This window comes from Haliaeetus leucocephalus, unplaced genomic scaffold (assembly GCF_000737465.1).
Source record: "Haliaeetus leucocephalus isolate CR32 unplaced genomic scaffold, Haliaeetus_leucocephalus-4.0 Scaffold616, whole genome shotgun sequence".
Lineage (NCBI taxonomy): Eukaryota > Metazoa > Chordata > Aves > Accipitriformes > Accipitridae > Haliaeetus > Haliaeetus leucocephalus.
In genome coordinates, this window is record NW_010973052.1 from 3,585,698 (window position 1) to 3,603,357 (window position 17,660).

At 40.3% G+C, this 17,660-nt stretch overlaps 2 protein-coding genes and 1 long non-coding RNA gene across 7 annotated transcripts in view; 2 read left to right on the forward strand and 1 right to left on the reverse strand.

The window, feature by feature from the left end:
• The first annotated feature begins 574 nt into the window (after nucleotides 1–574).
• TAF1D (TATA box binding protein (TBP)-associated factor, RNA polymerase I, D, 41kDa) lies at nucleotides 575–9,912 on the forward strand. Of its 4 annotated transcripts, XM_010578231.1 has the most exons (10): nucleotides 575–650; nucleotides 2,858–3,112; nucleotides 3,224–3,683; nucleotides 3,963–4,138; nucleotides 5,727–5,790; nucleotides 6,109–6,396; nucleotides 7,739–7,807; nucleotides 8,064–8,113; nucleotides 9,397–9,535; nucleotides 9,885–9,912. In XM_010578231.1, the coding sequence occupies exons 2-6, from the start codon at nucleotides 2,871–2,873 to the stop codon at nucleotides 6,220–6,222; spliced, it is 1,056 nt and encodes a 351-aa protein (XP_010576533.1). In that variant the 5' UTR covers nucleotides 575–650; nucleotides 2,858–2,870; the 3' UTR covers nucleotides 6,223–6,396; nucleotides 7,739–7,807; nucleotides 8,064–8,113; nucleotides 9,397–9,535; nucleotides 9,885–9,912. The 4 variants fall into 4 exon arrangements, with proteins under 4 accessions (XP_010576533.1, XP_010576535.1, XP_010576534.1 ...); XM_010578233.1 differs by lacking the exon at nucleotides 7,739–7,807; XM_010578232.1 differs by lacking the exon at nucleotides 9,397–9,535 and having other exon boundaries at nucleotides 9,885–9,900.
• Nucleotides 9,913–12,588: 2,676 nt separating this feature from the next.
• LOC104838477 lies at nucleotides 12,589–15,679 on the forward strand. The gene is made up of 3 exons (XR_775068.1): nucleotides 12,589–13,263; nucleotides 14,063–14,135; nucleotides 15,320–15,679. It is a non-coding gene; the product is annotated as an uncharacterized LOC104838477 (long non-coding RNA).
• Nucleotides 15,680–16,487: 808 nt separating this feature from the next.
• CEP295 (centrosomal protein 295kDa) overlaps nucleotides 16,488–17,660 on the reverse strand; it is a 47,151-nt gene continuing 45,978 nt past the window's right edge. For both annotated transcript variants that reach the window (XM_010578235.1, XM_010578236.1), the window contains 2 exons: nucleotides 17,544–17,643; nucleotides 16,488–16,840 (listed from right to left, as the gene is read on the reverse strand). In XM_010578235.1, coding sequence (XP_010576537.1) covers nucleotides 16,793–16,840; nucleotides 17,544–17,643 — 148 coding nt within the window. In that variant the 3' untranslated portion in view covers nucleotides 16,488–16,792. The remainder of the gene's footprint in view (nucleotides 16,841–17,543; nucleotides 17,644–17,660) is intronic.

The window sequence follows — 17,660 nt, forward strand, 5'->3', positions numbered from 1 at the left end:
CTGCCTTCCCTCCCTCCCTTCAGCCCGCGCGCCTCTCGCGAGCCCTCCCCCCCCCGGCGCTATTTAAGCTCTCGGGCGGCCATTTCGCGCCCTTTGGGGCGGCGGTGCGTGAGGGGGCGCAAGGTGGGTGAGGGCGCGCTCGGCATCCGCCGCCATCCGCGGCGCTGGGGCGGCGGGAGCGAGGGACCCGGGTGAGGGGGGAAGAGTCGAGTCGTGCCCGCTCGCCCAGCGCCTCCGCCGCAGGGCCCCTCAGCGAGGAAGGGCCCGGGGCAGGCTGGCGGCCCGGCCCGGTCTGCCCCGGCGGGGTGTGTTGTCCTCGGGAGCCGGCTGTGTGGCGGCACTTGGCGAGGGTCTCCGTGGGAGCGGTGCCGGTGGGGTGTCCCCGACCTGTGGTAATGTGGTGGGTGCCCACGTCCGAAATGTCTGCCGCGGCGCCGGCCCCAGCGCGCTGCTAGCAGCCGAGCTCGGCGAGCGGTGTGTCCAGCGCCTTTCCACCTGAGGAAGACGTTGGCTCATTGATAGCTCTTTTGGGAGAAGTGATCAGTCAGTTACATACTGGTTGTTTTTCTTCCCTAAGGGGTCTGTGTGGCGTGCCAGCTGTGAAGAACAGAGCTGCAGTAGAGGCGGTGAATGATGCTGAGCTGCTGACGGTAAGTACCAGCCGCAGCCCTGTAGGGTGCCGTTGTTGCATGTGTTCCTGCTGTGATGTTAGGCTGTTCTGTTTCTGGGCGTTGTGTCTGTCAGGCCCTGGGTGATGTTCACCCAGGGTGTAGGTGCAGGTGTAGACTAAGCAAAACCTTCGGTTTGTTAATGCCTAGGTTACAGTGGCACTGCTTGATTTAGGGTGACCATCAATCGGTAGCTTCATTGTGTAGGCCTGGTTACTTTGTATAAACAATGCATGCCTCGCTAAGGACTGTACCCTTGAAGAGGATCTGAAGACCGATAAAGAGGCAACATCCTGCCCCAGAAGGTGCCGAAAGCTGGATGATTGCCAAAGAAGCATGAAGTCAGTAAAATCTGCAGTAACTGGGGGGAAGGTAAAGGTGGCAGGGGAAGATCCGTGACCACCGACTCATTTCAAGACCAAAAAGATTTGCCCTCCCCTGTAAGGAGCATGCGTGTCAATTTATGTAGTAAGGGAGACTAATTTAAATATAACTTAACCAGTACCAGAAGGAATGGGGATTACTAACCAATGAGCCTAAATTTAGGTGTTTTTTTTACTAATCATGTAACAGGATAAATATGTTGTAGTTCTTTGGTGTGGTGTGCTAGCTTTGTGGAATTACCGCTCAGCACCCATCTTTGTGCAAACATGAAGTAAATAAATATCTTAGCTCTGTGTAAGATTGGCTTATTGCACACGGGGTACAGAACCCCACCTGTGGGACAACACAGGTTGCTGTCAAAAATCACCTTTCCTCACAGCAAAGGGCAGATTGGACTCCTGTGCTGCTATTTTAAGTGCATTAGGGTGAGTTTAAGGTCTAGTGTACTTCTAAGCCTGCATTTAATGCAACTTTGGAATGAAATATTTTCATTTTGAAAAACGCGACAGGGTAGGTTTTGTCTTGAACAGTTAGTGATGCAGAAAGTCATTTAAATGTAGATTGCTTAAAAATCAGTCACTGATGTATGGCTGCAGCAGATTTGTGATATTTTCTCTTTGTTCTGAGAACAACTTTGAGATATCTGTAGCTGTATGGATTAGAGTAGAAATGGAACTTAAATACTGTAAGCAGTTATGGCTGCTCATGTTCTGTAGCCATTTGTTCTGACCTGCTATTCTTATTGTTAACTGCTAGTCTATATACATCTACTGTATTTTCAGACTTTTCAATTTGCTGTTGCATATGTATGTCTTCCCATGCTTTTGGGAAGCCTTCTTCCTGAATCCACAGTAATCTGTACTCTGAAACATGAAACTGTTATCTAGACAATAGCAGGTTATCCGAGGACATTAGATGAGTTCTGCTATAGTGTCTTCATATGCTAAATTGTGTGTAACTACATTTGAAATATTAATGGGTATGATGATGGGTTTGTGAAACTGTAAAAATCACAGTAAAATTACAAAGATACAGATCTATAGGGCTAGTAAATGACTAACAAGTGGGTAAAATAACTTGAGGCTATTACACAGGAAGGACAGGTTCCTCAGTCTGTTTTGTATAGACTTGGGCAGCTGAGGGGGTGGTTTGGGTTGTATTTCAGATTCAACTGAAAATTAAAATTTTGTTTGTGGGTCTAGTCTCCATGTCAATTGATAACCAGTGAGCAAAGGGTTGATAGATTGTTAGAGCAGGAGACTTTAAGTATCATGTAGCTAGCAAAAGAAAAGAGGGAAGATGGCATTGCTTCTGATGGTGACAGTGTCTTGGATTAGTTTAAAAAGGCTGTAAACGACAGTGAAGTGGGTATTTGTATATGACTTGAAACTGCAATATCTTTACAAGTATAAGAAGCTGTTGGCTACGCATGTGTGTGCTTGTTTAAGGGAAAACTTACTCCTAGTAGGGAGAGGGTTAAAACATTCAGAACTCATCTCTACAAGTTTATGAACAATCTGATGCAACTCTGAAGTTAGCCTTGCTTTGAGCAGGAGTTGGACCAAAAGAGCTGTAAAAAGCCCTTCTGACCTGAATTATGCTATGAGTATCTTGAGATAAGTGGCTGCAACTTAACTGTTACTCTGAAGGTTGATTCATTTGCTCGTGGTTCATAGGAAAATCTATGTTGAAGTTTGCTCAAGATTGTTCTTGTAAGTTTACCCTATTAGGTGGAGTGGTGGAAGGCTTGTTACCCGATTAACGTAGAATTTTCTTTAATTTCTTGAATTCTCATTGATTTTTAGGGCAAACTGAAACATGACTGATACAGATGAATCCCAGGCTTCTGCCTCTGATTACCCTGATGCCCAAGAGCTAATATGCAGTTTGCAGAAGGAACCATATAAGGTACATGCATGTGAAAAAAATACGCGAATGGAGTGTTCACGTTCAAGGCAGAAGAATGCTGTTCCTGAGGAGTCTTCAGATGAGCTTAACAGTATATGTAAATCATCAGCTGCTTCAGCTGAGATTTTACTGGACAGCAGTGATTCAGAAATGTGAGTTTTTCTCTCTAGTTTGGATTTTTTCCTGTGAAGAACCTGTGTCATGTATCATAAAAAAAAGTACACATGCTTTTGGAAGTAAATGTTTTTTTATTTCTTCTTCAGTGATCTCTCTGCTGCTAGTGGCAGTGAGTACCATCCTAAGTGCTCCGTTGCACTTTCAAAGCAAAAAAGGACATCTCAATCTTCAAGGCAACAAGCTGAATCTGTTGCAGGAGTGCCTGACAACGAAAGCTCTTCAGATTCTTCTCTGTCCCCTGCAAGTGCAGTGAAATCATCGGAAACTTCCAAGAAGAAGTCAAAACTAAACTTGAAGGCCATATTTGCCTATCACTTCAGGGGAAAGAAGTTTAAGGCTGCTGCACACCGAAAATACAAGGGTGGCTCAGGGAAGAAGAAGAAGAAAAAGTATGAGAGCACAGGGATGCCTACGGGGAGGCCGCCACTGACAGCCTCACCACAAGAGCAAAAGAGAAGGCTTCTAGACAGAGGTTTTCAATTCCCTTTTGTTGAAAAACATTATGGGATGAAACATATTCCCTTAAAGATGGTTCTTGGCTATGAGGTGAGCCCTCTGTTTTGTGGGATAAATGTATTGTTTCTTTATTTAGCCAATTTAAGCTCACTATTTTGAGACTATCTTTTGCTTCTACCTGATGTGCTACAATAAAACAAGGAAACAGTTTTTACTTATGTTAAAGAGGACAATTGATGTTGTCTGTTTATTTAATACCTTTAAGACAAACACAGCTAAAATACAGGTGTCAATATAATATTACAGTTAAGAATACAGATGCTTTATAGTGGTATTTTTAAGATCTCACATGATGTATTTTTATTTCAGCAAGCAGCTACAAAGGGATATTTCCAGTACATTGAAGTGCTTAAATATGAGGAACATCTTAAAAAAGCTTTAAAAGCCCTTCAGGCTAGTGAAGACTTAGAAAGAGAATGTCTGGCGGTACGAAAACACAAATACTTAGATGATGAGGGCCCCATTTCCCCTATTCAGGAGATGAAGTAAGTTCATCTTTATATTTTTAGGTGGTATAAAACTTGCTTTTTTGTTCTTGACTAGAATAGAAATTTGTGTGTATAGAAGTAGATGCAAGACACCCCACCTCCCCAGCTCTTGGTCACCCCCAGCCTGTTCGCTGGCATGGGGAGGGCATCAATGCTGCTTTTGTTGTAAATCCAAACCAGCACCATACAGGCTGCTATGAAGAAAGCTAACTCCATCCCAGCCACACCAGTACAATCAGCTGTTCTTACAGTTGAGGAATTCAGGAGGTAGTACAGTTGCTTGTAGTAGCATGTGATTTGTGACAGAGTTGTAGGTGTACCAAGTTCAGTTCCTATCCTGGCCTTTTAACCTGTATCAGCATTGTGTGATCTAAATGTGAATATCTGCTTATGAAAGCGTTCTTTATTTTGGGAACAAAATGCTCAGCCATTTGGAATTCTGTGCCTGTAAATGTGACTTGGAACTTCTCAAAGAATGAGATAGTTTTAATCTGAAGACTGAGCATTGTTTCAAGTGTCAAGAGACATTGTACAGTCTCATTAAAATGATGTGGTAGAAATTTTTTTTTAAAAAAAGGTATTTCCTGAAATTAGTTCCTCTAGTTACCCCAAATAAAGAAGCGTAGTGTTTATGGCAAAGACTAAAGGATATTTTTAAATTTCCTTTTTACTTTATTAAGCATTGAAGTATCATCTTAGGTTGGTCTTTTTGGTTAGTTAACTTAATCAGTAAATCAGTAAGAATACTTAATGTTGTAAATATACACAGCACCTTAAAACTGGAAAGCCTACAAGACAATGTAAAGGTACAAAGCTGTCTTTCAGCTACTGTTCACTTTACTAATCGCTTACAGGGCTAGTTTATGCAAGTTGAAGTATTGGGGTGATCCTGTAAAATGAGTAACAATAATTAGTTTGCTCTCTTACAAAAGAGCAGAAGCAGCAAAGTTCTGTAGAATAAATGAAAGTCAGCTCATCCAGACACTCAATTCTTTATCTGAAATGAGTACTAGAAGACTTTCTAGGTTTTGGAACCAGTCCTTCCTGTGCCACTTGTTAAAAGCATAGTATTAAAATGGTTTTCATCTCTTTATAGGGAGTCCTATCTTGAGAGAAACCTGTGGATGATAATGGAATTTAATTTCATACTTGTGTTCCATGGCAGTGTGGAGATAATATTTCTCAGTTACAATATCAGGAAGAAAGTTGTGTACTCTTGTTAGCTGAGGCCTATCCTCTTCCTTTCTTGATTGTATTCTGTTTGTTTTCTAACTTGCTGACTTTATAGCCTGTTTGTTGGTGTAATTCTAAATTTCTCAATACTACTGTTGATGTCTGCTACTAAATCTTTGTTCTGCTGCAAAGCACTGCTTCTGTCCTGCCAGTGTTGCTAGTTAGGAGGCAATTCTGCTGTCCGAAACTTATTTGAGAACAACCTTATGTAGAAGTAGTATTATCTTACACCTACAAGCTGTAGCACTTCCATCCATGTTAAGAGGAAACAGGGGTTGTGGTAGGAAAATAGTTTCCACATTTTAGGCTACTATAAAAGTACAGAGTTTTATTTGAATTTTTATATTTTCAGTGATGATGATGGTGATGACAGCTTGAATTCTGATAATCAAGAAGTCCTTGATGCCAGAGTAGTGGTGAGTAAATACTCTGTAACTTCAAAAACTCTCTGACCTTCTTTCTCTTCTGAGGTTAAAGAATTAGTAGATAATGTTTTGAGTACTTAATTCTTGAGCTTGGTTTCAGAGTTAACTGTGCGATAACCTGTGAATCCTGATCTGTAATGCAGAAGGAAGTTGTTTTGAGAGTCCACACTGAAATAATGCTGAAATGTATGGGAATTCTGGAGTTCTCTGAAGAGTTCTTAAATTTGCAAAGTTACTACTAAAATCTTACCTTTTAAGTATCTGAAAACTAGACTTGTGAATACTTCTTTCTGTCTTCCATTTTCTTAGGAGAACAGCTCTTTCATTATAAGCAGCAAAATTCCCAGTAAGAAAAAAACAAAGCCAGAAACAAAACGTGCAAAGTCAACTGAAGTGATCGAAGTAGACGAGGAAGAAGAGTAGGCTGCTGAGAACTCTGGGCTTCTGCAAGGTTCACCTCAGTGAACAGAAAACTGAGAAATGAGGTGGCAGTTGTCACTCTTCAGATACCTTTTTCATGGCCTACTTGGTTTAAAACATTGTCCTGAAGTCAATGTTGAGCTATCAACCAAGTAACCTAGTCAGATTTTGTTTAAGGTGAGTATATTGGGCTTGTGTCTGAGACCATTACAAAACAAGTATGACGACTTTTTGCTAAGCTTTTGAGCATCTTCTGTGCTGTCCTGTATCGAGTGTTTAATATCCTTGATTCAGTTGCTGATAATCGTGCCGAAATGCTAGCTTCTGCAACTTTTCTTCTGTTAACTAATGGATCAGAGAATTTATGTAATTCAGAACAGCAAAACAAGTTCCAAATATTGTAGCATAAGCAGCAGCGCAGTATAGAAAAGTGTATGCATTTGCATACGTACATATATACGCTCAAGTTACAAAGGGCAATTTGGATGCCTTTCTTTTATGACTTTTTTTGTGAGTGATACTTAGATTATTTTTTTGTGTCTTAAGGAAGTGCAGGTTATGCTTTGAAATACTTCAAGAGCTAAGTAAGGGTTGAAGACAGAATTGAAGCTTAATGCAAATCAAGTGCCAACAGTAAAAATCCAAAAGTGGTTAGTCAACTTAGACAAAAGTCTATTGCAAAATATGGTTAATACCTTTGAATGATGATAAAATCAATTTGTATGATCGAGGTTGTCTATTCCATGTGGAATAACTCTTCAGAAAACTAATTTTCTGCTCCTGAATCTAATACAATAATCTGACGTTATAAATTATCTTAAAAATAGCTGTTGCAGCGCAGTGAATCTTGGATTAAAAGATTCTTTTTCCCCTCTTGCCTTCCTCTGTCTAGAATGGGTTCTGATTTTAACATGACTAAGCAGAAGATGAAAGCTCTTTATAATGACAGCACCTTACAAGCATTGCCCCAATTGCAATACCTTTCTCAAAGGTGTCTTAGTTGGAAACATGACTAGTGAATGTTTGGAAATGGTCTGAATATGGCTAACTCCTAGATGACAAGGCTGTCTTGGTAGCAGTAGAAGTAAAAAATTGTTTAAAAAGTTTACTTTTGAATCAACAAGACTTAAACCAAAGGGTGATCTGCCTCACTCAAATAGTCTTTAATAACCAAATTGCTGTCAGCAACAAACTAACAGCTGTTCAGCAGGTAAAAGTAGTCTGTGCTGAACAGGGATGTTGTCAGAAAAAGACTTAATATCTACTGGTTTAATTTCCTTCAAAATGTAATTGGCAGCCTGAGGAGATTTACAGTAGGTGCTCAGTGTAGTGAGAGCAGGTCAAGTTGCAATTCCTTGTATGCTTGAATTAAGGTCCCAGATCTTTGTAAAGGAAGTTCAGAGTTTCCCAGTTGCAACTTGATAGCTCTAGGGAGTAAGGCTGTAAAAATTACTCTTCAGTAGTTGAAGATCACAATTAATATTGGTCCAAAATTAATGGCTAAATGTAACTCTTTCAGGCATCTACCTGAGAAATACTCTCTGGCTTGAAAGACTCATCCTGGATCTAGGAGTGGGGTTCTTGCTTGGTAAGGCATAGCGAGGTGGTATGTGGAGTCCTGCTCATTCTGCAGTTCATGTGATGAATTTTTCTGTTCAACTGCTGAGTGACTCAGAAATGAACTAAATTTCAATTCTGATTAGAACTGGATAAATACACATGAAAATCAAGCTTATTGCAACTGTTAAATTGATTGCTGAAGCCCAGCTTTTGGCTTTAGGAATCTTCGGTTATTTGACCACATCTGATAGTTCTTATTCCTTTGTTGGTTTTTTTTCTTCTAGTTTGTTGCTTTTGGAAGATGAAATGCCACTCAGTTTTCTTGATGTGCAAGGTAAGCTGTTGCTTAGTTTTCAGTTCTGTTTTTTTTCTGGTAGCTTTTATGCTTTACTTCACAAAATGTTTTGAAAAAACCAGTATTCTGTAGTTCAAGTGAGTATGTTACAGTGTTTCACAGCTGTGTAACTTTTCTGTGTGAGGCTTCCAAGGTACTGAGTGCAACATATCTTATCAGTCTGACCAAATTAGAGCCTCTAGTCTCTGCTTGAATGAAAACTGAAACTTTGAGTTCTTGAATACCTGTATATTAAATACAGTTTTTGTTAGAAGTTATATACAGAAATACTTTGTTTCTACCTGATGTTGAAAGCTGCAGTGCAATTTAATGTATGTGATTTGGTTGCAACACTACCTGGGATTTCACCTGCTGAAGATGTTTGAGAACTACTGTACACTTTTGTCTCCTGGTGGTGCCCCACCCATGCTTTCTGTACTGGGGTGTATTGTACAGCTGCAGCTTCTGATTGCTTTCCTGTGGTAAAATTTCATCTTAATGCATGTCCCATGCAAGAACAGGCAGAACAGCAGAAAGAAGCTGGTAATCTTGCACATATGTATTGCTAAATCTGTGAAACTTCTTACTGTGGGATGTTACCAAGTTTGTTTGGCTTCAGGAGAGTCTAGGAAATTGGATGGAAGAAAACGCCGTGTAAGATAACCAGATAGGAAAACATCTTTAACGTGGGAAACCCTGAGCTAAAGCTGGGCAAGTAATGAAACTCGCAAGAACATACTTAAGAGGGTAGGATCGAGGCATCTTTTTTGGCCCTAGCTGCTGTGAGGATACTGGACTAGAAAACATCGGTTTGATACAGCATAAATTGTTCTTATGTCAGCATATCTGGTACTGAACTCCTTGTTGCAGTTACCTTAGTCCAAAGTATACCTGACTCTAAAAATAGAAACCAGTAGTGGAAGGTGACAGTTATTAATTGTAAGTATATAGTAGACTGAGAAATAACTTGATTTTTGTGTACTGTTCAAATGCTGCTTCAAAAATACTGAAAAATAAGATGAAAGTTGATGCAGTCACTCTGTTACAGCACGTGTTCAGTTTTTGTCTGTTGCTGTAGACAAAAACCTGGAACCTAGTGCTTAGAAAAAACCCTTCTTTTGCAACCCACAGCTGATGAACATATTAGTTGTGTTACTTATATGAAGGGACAATATTTGCATGTATTCAAACAGCAATTAATTCAAATACTGATGAATGTACGGAAAGAGTGTCATGTTCCTGATTTGCAGAAGTGTAGTTCAGTTATATCAATTTCTTTCCAGATGCTGCAGCTGAACACGCCAGCTCTGCAGCAGTGAGCAGTTGTAACTTTGACTGCTTGAATTCTTATGGCTGTTTGCTGGCCTTCTGATGTACAAGTATTACTTTGGTGGACTTCCATGGAACATGTTAGCAAAAGATGTAAGCTTTGTGTTTCTTTTGAACTTCAGCATAAGAATATTAAATTTCTTCAGACAAGTACTATTTCCCACAGCAAGTAATCTGTAATTTGTGCACTGTATGGTATCTGCACCCAGCAGTGTCTTCCTGATGGGGTGTTCAAAAAGCAGTGCTACAGTATTTCAGCAGCTGGCATCGTTGGTTTTCATGCAGATGTGCTGGTTAAACTTGGTATTTCTGTTGAAACAAGTAGATTGAAAGTTTTTTAGTGGGAAGCTTGTCAAATACAACATTGAAGAACTGTTGAACTGTTAAGGGATAAAAGTATAGTTAAATCAATGACCTTGCTCCAAAATATTTCTTCTTAAAGGGGCATTCCTGTGATGTCTGGCACACAGTGAGTGGCAAGCCTCTACTTCAGGGTAAGTATTGAGGAAATAGTATTTTCCTAGGTGGAGGTAGTTGGATGAGGATCATAAAAGTTCAAGTCTTTAGCTTTCTGGCTGCCTTTTTACAAAGAAGCAGTATTCTATTTTGAAACACAAATCCAGCTACCAGATGGTAGCTAGTGACATGTTTCTTTTAAAGTTAACTGGCTAGGCTTCAAAAATAGAAGCTATTCTGCAGACATTGTGAAGAGTTAATTGTTACGCCTCGTTATTCAGCAAATAGACACAACTCACTGTGTGTCTGAATTGAAAAACGTGGCTAGAAGAGTAACAGGTTATGCTTTCGTCACTGTAAAGTTAATTGCAGTGGTGACAATGAGACCTGTAACAGGTTTACTTAGTGGGACAATTATGCAAACATAGTTAAAAATGCAGCTACTGTAAAATCCCAAGGATTAGCTTGTTTTGATGTTTTTGAATTCAGTATCCTGCCTACTAAAGGAAGTAGGATTAGCAGGTAGAGGAAAAATATAGTTAGTGTCTTATTACAGTGTATTTGTAAGCTGTCTTAAAATGGTATCTCATATGTGTTTTCTTTACATCACAGTATCAGCTGACTGTTGGTTAATTCCCTTAGTTGTATCTTTTGTGCCATAGTCCTCCAATTTCTTAAATTGCAGATAGATTTTGTTGATAGTTGTGTGGCCATGGCTCTGATTTCAAAAGAAATGCTTTGTTTTGGCATTAGCATTCAGGCCACAAGCATCACTGGACTATAATCTGCCTGCTTCATATTCAGTATAAAAGTGCCTAAGTCTTAATATATTACTAAAATACTGAAGAAACTTGAAACTATTACTCAGATGCAACAATTTACTTCTTTTTAGGAAGTCCACGATAGTCCAGTCTGAACTAGCATCTTGGTAAGTTAGTGTGATGTATTGTTTTTTAACCCTTGCCTGTTGCAGGCTAGCTGTCTTTCTTTAACTTGGTGAGCTTGTTATATTGCTAGTTTTTCTTAACTGAGAAGGGCCAGTGTTGCTTTAGAAAACATAAGAGCTTCTCTTCCCCCAAACTTGAGAATGCTGTGAGAGAGTTGTTGTGATGATTGGCAAAATGTTCAACTGCTCTGAAGAGAGTGAGTGAGAATAGCCTTTCTGAACAAATCTATTACAAGCAACCTTTTCATGTCACGTTATTCTGGGCATCTTGAGGAATTAACACGCAATGTTTTCTGTCAGTGAGCAAAGATCACGACTGTGTGACTTTCTTTTAAAAATAAACAGGAAATTAAGAAGAGCCATCAAATTAAATAGGATAATATTCAGGCATTATTAGTAGCTTTAAGTGTGATTCCAAATAGAGGCTATCAGGAATGCTTGTGGTGGTTAGAGCCACTTACCACTCTAGGTTCTGCTGGTTTGTATGCACATGCATGTCAGTTTGTAACCTTATCTTGCTTTTTCAGGTGGTATGTAATTAGAGAAGATGAGACAAGAAATGCAGGATGCCATTTCACAGAAATCTGAAGTGCTTGCTAGGGTTAGTATGACATCTGAAGTTCTGCATATTCCTTAATGATTTAAGAGCTCTGGTTTTCAGTGGCTGGAAGTCTGTATGACATCAAGCTTACTGACTTGTGGAGGGTTTCAGGGAGTTGTTTCAACTGTATTTTAATCTAGCACTCACTCTGTTAAGTGAAGAATTTATTTTAATTTTGATTTGTCCAAAGAACACTCACAAATTTCTCAGTCAAAAAGGAGGTGATCAGCTTAACTGCTTAAACTGATAGTATTACTTCTACAAGTAATTAATTTAACACTTAGCAGGAAAGTTATGTGGAGGATTCTGTTTGAGAACAATTTTGTAGTTAATTCCCTTTGTTCTTTGCCTTTCAGGTAACATTAACTTTTAACATTAAAACTGTTGCTAATATGAAGGAGTTACTTCATCTTCCCCAAATGATACCCCAAAGGTATCATTTACCTTCCTCCTTCTCCCAAATGTCTTGAAACAAATAAAAAGATGCTTAAGGATCTATAAGAGATACCTTTCCAGTCTGGTTGATTATCTATTGCAGTAATTTATAGTACCAGAAATGCTGAGGTCTATCCCGATAGGATCTCTTCTGTAGGTTCGTGTCGTTGGAAATGCCTCACAGAATAAACTTGTGGTTTCGCTTTACCCATTGAACTACCTGTTAGCTCTGTGGGATAAAACTGCAAGACAAATCTCTGCAGATGTAGCATCCTAGGGACTGTAATAATGCATTATGTTCTCCTTTAGGTACTGACTTATGCTTTTGGTACAAATGAAAAAAAAAAATTGCTCAAGTGGAAAAGCTTGGTAAGTGGCAAAACACAGTGTGCTCTGGGACTTAAGGTGTAACTAACATGTTGAATTACATGGGCTGAACAGCCAGGTTTTTGTATAGGTACCTGATTTCTAACACTGTTTCTTGTGGTTTGAGTTTTTTGGATGGCTTGAAACAGTGAACTTCCCTTCTGACCACAAAGGAGTGATGATGATTTCTTGTTTTGATGGCTATAGCTAAGAAGAGACAGCACTGGTGTCTGTTTGAAGTTGAAGTAACTTCATAAACATGCTGCATTTTTGTCTTGTCAAAAAATGCTTGATAGTTTCATACTGAGCAGCAATATTTGGATTATAGCTTTAAGTTTGGGTTTTAAAGAGTTTTCTGAGCAGTTCAGCCAGTTTACCTACTATACAATTAAAATTCTTGGCTTCTGTTCTATAGAATGCAGGGTCTAAAGTAAAACAAGCAAAATATTCTGGAAGAAGTATAAATCCTTTTTGGTAGGGATATATAAAAACTTAGAGGAATTCTGAAGCTGCTGATCATATAAGGTGAAATTCATGGAGTCTGTTTTCCCTCTTAGTTGTATGGCAGCTTTTGTGAAATGAAGAGTGCATTAGTGTAGTTTATCACTAGGCACTAACTGGTGGGTGCAAAAAGCTTGAATGTTAAAATGAGCAGTTGTGGATGAAGAAGTACTGCAGCTGTTGCACTGTATGGTATCTGCACCCAGCAGCATTCTTCTGATGGGATGTTCAAAAAACAGTGCTACAGTAGTTCAGCATTTGGCATCGTTGGTTTTTGTTCTGCTGTGTCTGTTAAACCTGGTATTTTTGCTGATACAGTCTTTGTCCTCTTCAGGGATTTGAATGTATTTGCTTTCTATTTTCATGTTCCAGTGTGAGCACTGGATAGTGGCCTCTGAAACTTGGCAAGTGCATTCAGTTTCTTCTTTTTCACAGGTGCTTTAAGGTACAGAACAAAGTGAACTTTGCTGTGTTAAAAGGATGAGCTGTGGAAGATGGTAACAACCTGTTTGATAGGTAAGTGCTGAGTTACTAGTCAGTTCAGATGGTTTCATGCTACTTTACAGTTTGTGTGTTAACTGGGTATGACTATCTAGATCATTGAAACCTCAGTAAACTGTTCTAGAAAAGTGTAGAAATGGCTGTGCAGTAGCAGAGATGACTGGGCAGTGATCACCCCAGATTTTGGCAGTATCTGAGCAGGTTGCTTATCTGTGAGTCATTCTTGTGTGTATATATACTTTAAATGGATGTCACAGTTCTGCAACAATTTGTAGAACTAGTTTCTGACTTAGACCGCTACTGGTTGTGAGGAATCCTTCTGTGCTTGGAGCTTTTAACAGATTTTAGGCTTGTTGGTTAGGCTTGGATTACATACTGGCATGATTGACTGGTGTGTAACAAGAAAGGATGGGAAACTCCAATATTGATTTAAGTTGGTGGTAACAGCAGTGAGAGGGGCATACCTGGTCATTACCAAGGCTGCTAGAATGTTGCTGTTTCTGGCAAGTGTGGACATGACCGTAAAGCAAGTCCCATCAGACTCTTGAATTGCCATATGATGTGGTGCTAAGTCTGCTGGGAATAAAGGAATAAAGTGTAGGTATATGGCTGTATCCTTGGGCACCTCCAACACTTAAGCTACAAAGGAACAAAAGTTCTAGTTGGAACCTTTGTAACTTGGACTCCAGAAGCTGCTGTTAGGAGGATGGTTGAAACAAAAAGGGGAGACAAAAGGCTGCTCCATGCAGTATACATCCAACTTCTATGTTAACTCTTCACTTAGACTAACCAAACCTGCCTGTTCAACCTACAGTGTCTGCTACCAAGTCCCTGCATGTCAGAGGGCTGAGAAACACCACCTGAGTGCCACCAAAGTGAGTCTGAAGGTAAGAGTGCTTAGCAAAATTGATGGTACTAAGAAGAAATTCAAGGTCACTTCAAAGAGGGTTTGCATGGCGGAAAACCCAGCAGCTCTTAACGCGGTGACCGCATATTGAAATCCTCTGCAGGATGCCGTGGACACCTGGTGTGTGCTATGGTCTATTTGTGAGGAGATATACCTTATGGAGTGAGGCCTCTTGGAGTGAAAAAGGATATCTACTGCCCTCATGTTTTTTGAGATGCTCATGTAGGGAAGAGGCTGCTCAGTTTCATTCTGAAATGAGTTGACTTGCAGCATGTGAAGGTGGAGAACAACAGGTTGATACAGTTGTGGCATGAGCAGTCTTGTAACTTAATTGCAGCTTGTATGTCCAGAGAAGGGCAATGAAGCTGGTGAAGGGTCTGGGGCGCAAGTCTTATGAAGAGCGACTGAGGGAACTGGGGTTGTTTAGTCTGGAGAAAAGGAGGCTGAGGGGAGACCTTATCGCTCTCTACAACTACCTGAAAGGAGGTTGTAGTGAGGTGGGGGTTGGTCTCTTCTCCCAAGGAACAAGTGATAGGGCAAGAGGAAACGGCCTCAAGCTGTGCCAGAGGAGGTTTAGATTGGGTATTAGGAAAAATTTCTTCACTGAAAGCCTTATCAAGCATTGGAACAGGCTGCCCAGGGAAGTGGTGGAGTCACCATCCCTGGAGGTATTGAACAGATGTGTAGATGTGGCACTTAGGGACATGGTTTAGTGGTGGACTTGGCAGTGTTAGGCTAATGGTTGGACCTGATGATATTAAAGGTCCTTTCCAACCTAAATGATTCTGTGATTCCTTTTCCCTTGGCAATGATACATTCCTAGAGCTGCAGGGAAGTCTTAGAGTGGATAATTCTGGAACAACTAGGTGAGGGAGAAGTGCAGGGTGGGCATGCTACAGGGACTCTTGAGTAGTTACAGGAAACAGAAAATTATGATATTTGGGGAGCTGGCACTGGAAGTCATGCTCTTGCCCCATAACATTTCAGTAAAGGGGGATATATGCACATGTTCCCTGTGTTACTGTGTTTATACCAGCACCATGTCCTGAAACTAAATTGCTACAGACTGGGGGAACCATGTTATGCCAAGTGTGAGGAAGACAACAGCATTCAAATGGCTTTTCTGTTGAGTAAAAGTGCTAATAGATGCTTTTCCTCTCCCAGGTCCTGGTGATGTTACTGCAAGGAACTGCACAGCTCTTCCAAGAAAGAACCTTATCTATCTTGAGTGTTTACTGCAGTTAACTTAAAATTAAACATTCATTTTAACTTCCCTTGCTGCTTTGTAAATTGCAGTAGTGTGTGTTGTTGGAAACCAGTTCAGAAGCACAGGGAGCCTTTGCCCTTACCCATTCAGTTGTGACTTGCCTGTTTTGCCCTCCTGGGAGATCTGGCAAAGCTGCCTGCTTTGTGCTGCAGAAGAGCTAACTCACTAAGCTGAGTGTATTGAGTTGTGATTTGACTGGAAAAGGCTTCACCAGCTGTTTTCCCTCACTTCCTATCACTGAACTCAACTGTACTAAAGCTCTGGAGAAGTAGTTGTTCTGTACAGAAAGTCACAGTATTGAAATAAAACTGATCTCTGAAAGCTGCAGCCTGGGATTATTTCCTGTTGCTATACTGGAAGCAAGCAAAGGTGGTGTGTTCATGGCTGATGATCACCTGTGGCTTGCTGGTAGCAAAGTGTGGGCTTGGGCTCTTTCTTCCCTTCTGATCATAAGAAGAGTCATGGGTAAGAGCCTGAGCAGCCCTTGCAGAACCACCAGGGTGAAGATGAGAGAGACAATCCATATTATACCTCTCATCTTAGCATTGCAAAAAGCTTCCACCTCACTTCACTCCATGGACTGACAAGCTGATTTTGGCTTGTGCTCTTTACTTGGCAGGCGGTAACAAATTGTACATGCAGTACATCTAACTGAAGACTTTTTCCTAAGACCTCTCTGCTGCATTTTAAACAGGACCAACTTCAATGAAATGGCCCTGCTCTTCCACCTGCTGGTAACCACATTCAACTTTTGCTAGAACACTGAGCTTTAAATTTGTCTGATGGTGTAATTACTTAGCTCTGAATTGGAGCTCAGGAAACTTGGATAGAAAAAAATACATTTGGAAGTAGTAACAATGTAAGGTTGTTCTGCTCCTGCCTTCAGGTGCTTTAAGATGTACCTCTTGAGACTGCAGGAACCCACAGTTCCTGATCTGAAATCATACAGTGCCACAAACAGATAAAAATTTCAGCTTCACAGAAGAAAGTAGTGTTTTGAATCCTCAGGGTGCCAATCTTAAAAAAAACAAACCCTTTATTTGAAAATAGTTTATACACATATATTACAAAAGTTAGTATGATCTCCCTTTAAAATGCTAACACACATGAAGAATGGCTTTTCACAATGTCAGTTTACTTACTTAATCTGAGGCAAACCATGTTTAAAGCAGTGGTTAATCTGCTTCTGTAGTGATCTCAGTAAAACAGGAGGGTACTACACAGATTTTGTTTACTTGGGGTTTTCCTGCAGCTTAAAGCTGAGGATTCCTAATGGCTCTGCAGTTAACTTAATGAAGTCTGCATTAGTCAGTGGTCTCTTGGATTGTACCAATACAGTAGTGTTCCCTCTTCATCAAAGTCTTCTGCAGTCACAGTGCTTTCCAAGTCTTCTTGGCTCGTAGTTTTTCCAGCATTTTCTGCAAATAAATGATGAGACGACAGTAGTGTAGCTTAAGTGATCACACTAAAACCAGTGCAGTGAGGTGGGCACAACACAGGTACTACTCCTGTGTAACCTGAGCATCAGTAATGGACAGTGCAAGCCTGGACAAAGGGGCAGTGAATTCAGCTCCTGACACTGCTTCACACAACCCACAGATTTCAGGGGGAAGGTCTGCTTACTTCTTTCTCTCATTTTCTGTTAATTATGGGATCAGTAAAACAATCTAAAAAGATCAACAATTTATTCTACCACAAGATGTGTTCAGCTAGGCAGAATATGAAGCATTGCCAAAGCAGCCAAAAAAACCCAAACCCCAAAACACCTTATAATAGAAATTCAGTCAAGTTTGGACTAAGAAAAAAACTGCCATTCTTCTGTCAGGTAGACTTTCTAGCAGCTGGGGTCCCAAACAGCCTTTTTGCTCAACCTCAAGTCACCAGAAAAATTCAGCCTGAGGTGGACACACATTTTAAACCACATTTCAGCTCCACCATAGTGTTGATGAGGAAATTCTTAAGTGGGATATACCAACAGCATTACTTAAAATACAGACCAGCTTGATGGTCTCCATTTCAGTTGCACTCACATCACAGAACTACATCTCAATTAGGCTGATTAGCAGCTCAGTAAAATCATGAGAACTGACTAGGCAGTACAACACTGTAGCAGACTATTACCTTTTGAAACTCTTTAGCCTTTTCTCTGTTTTTAGCATAAGTTTCTTGCCTTGTTTTTTCTTCCTTTCTGATTTTTACTTCTGCAAGTTGATTATAAAGTCTGTCAAAACAGGAAAA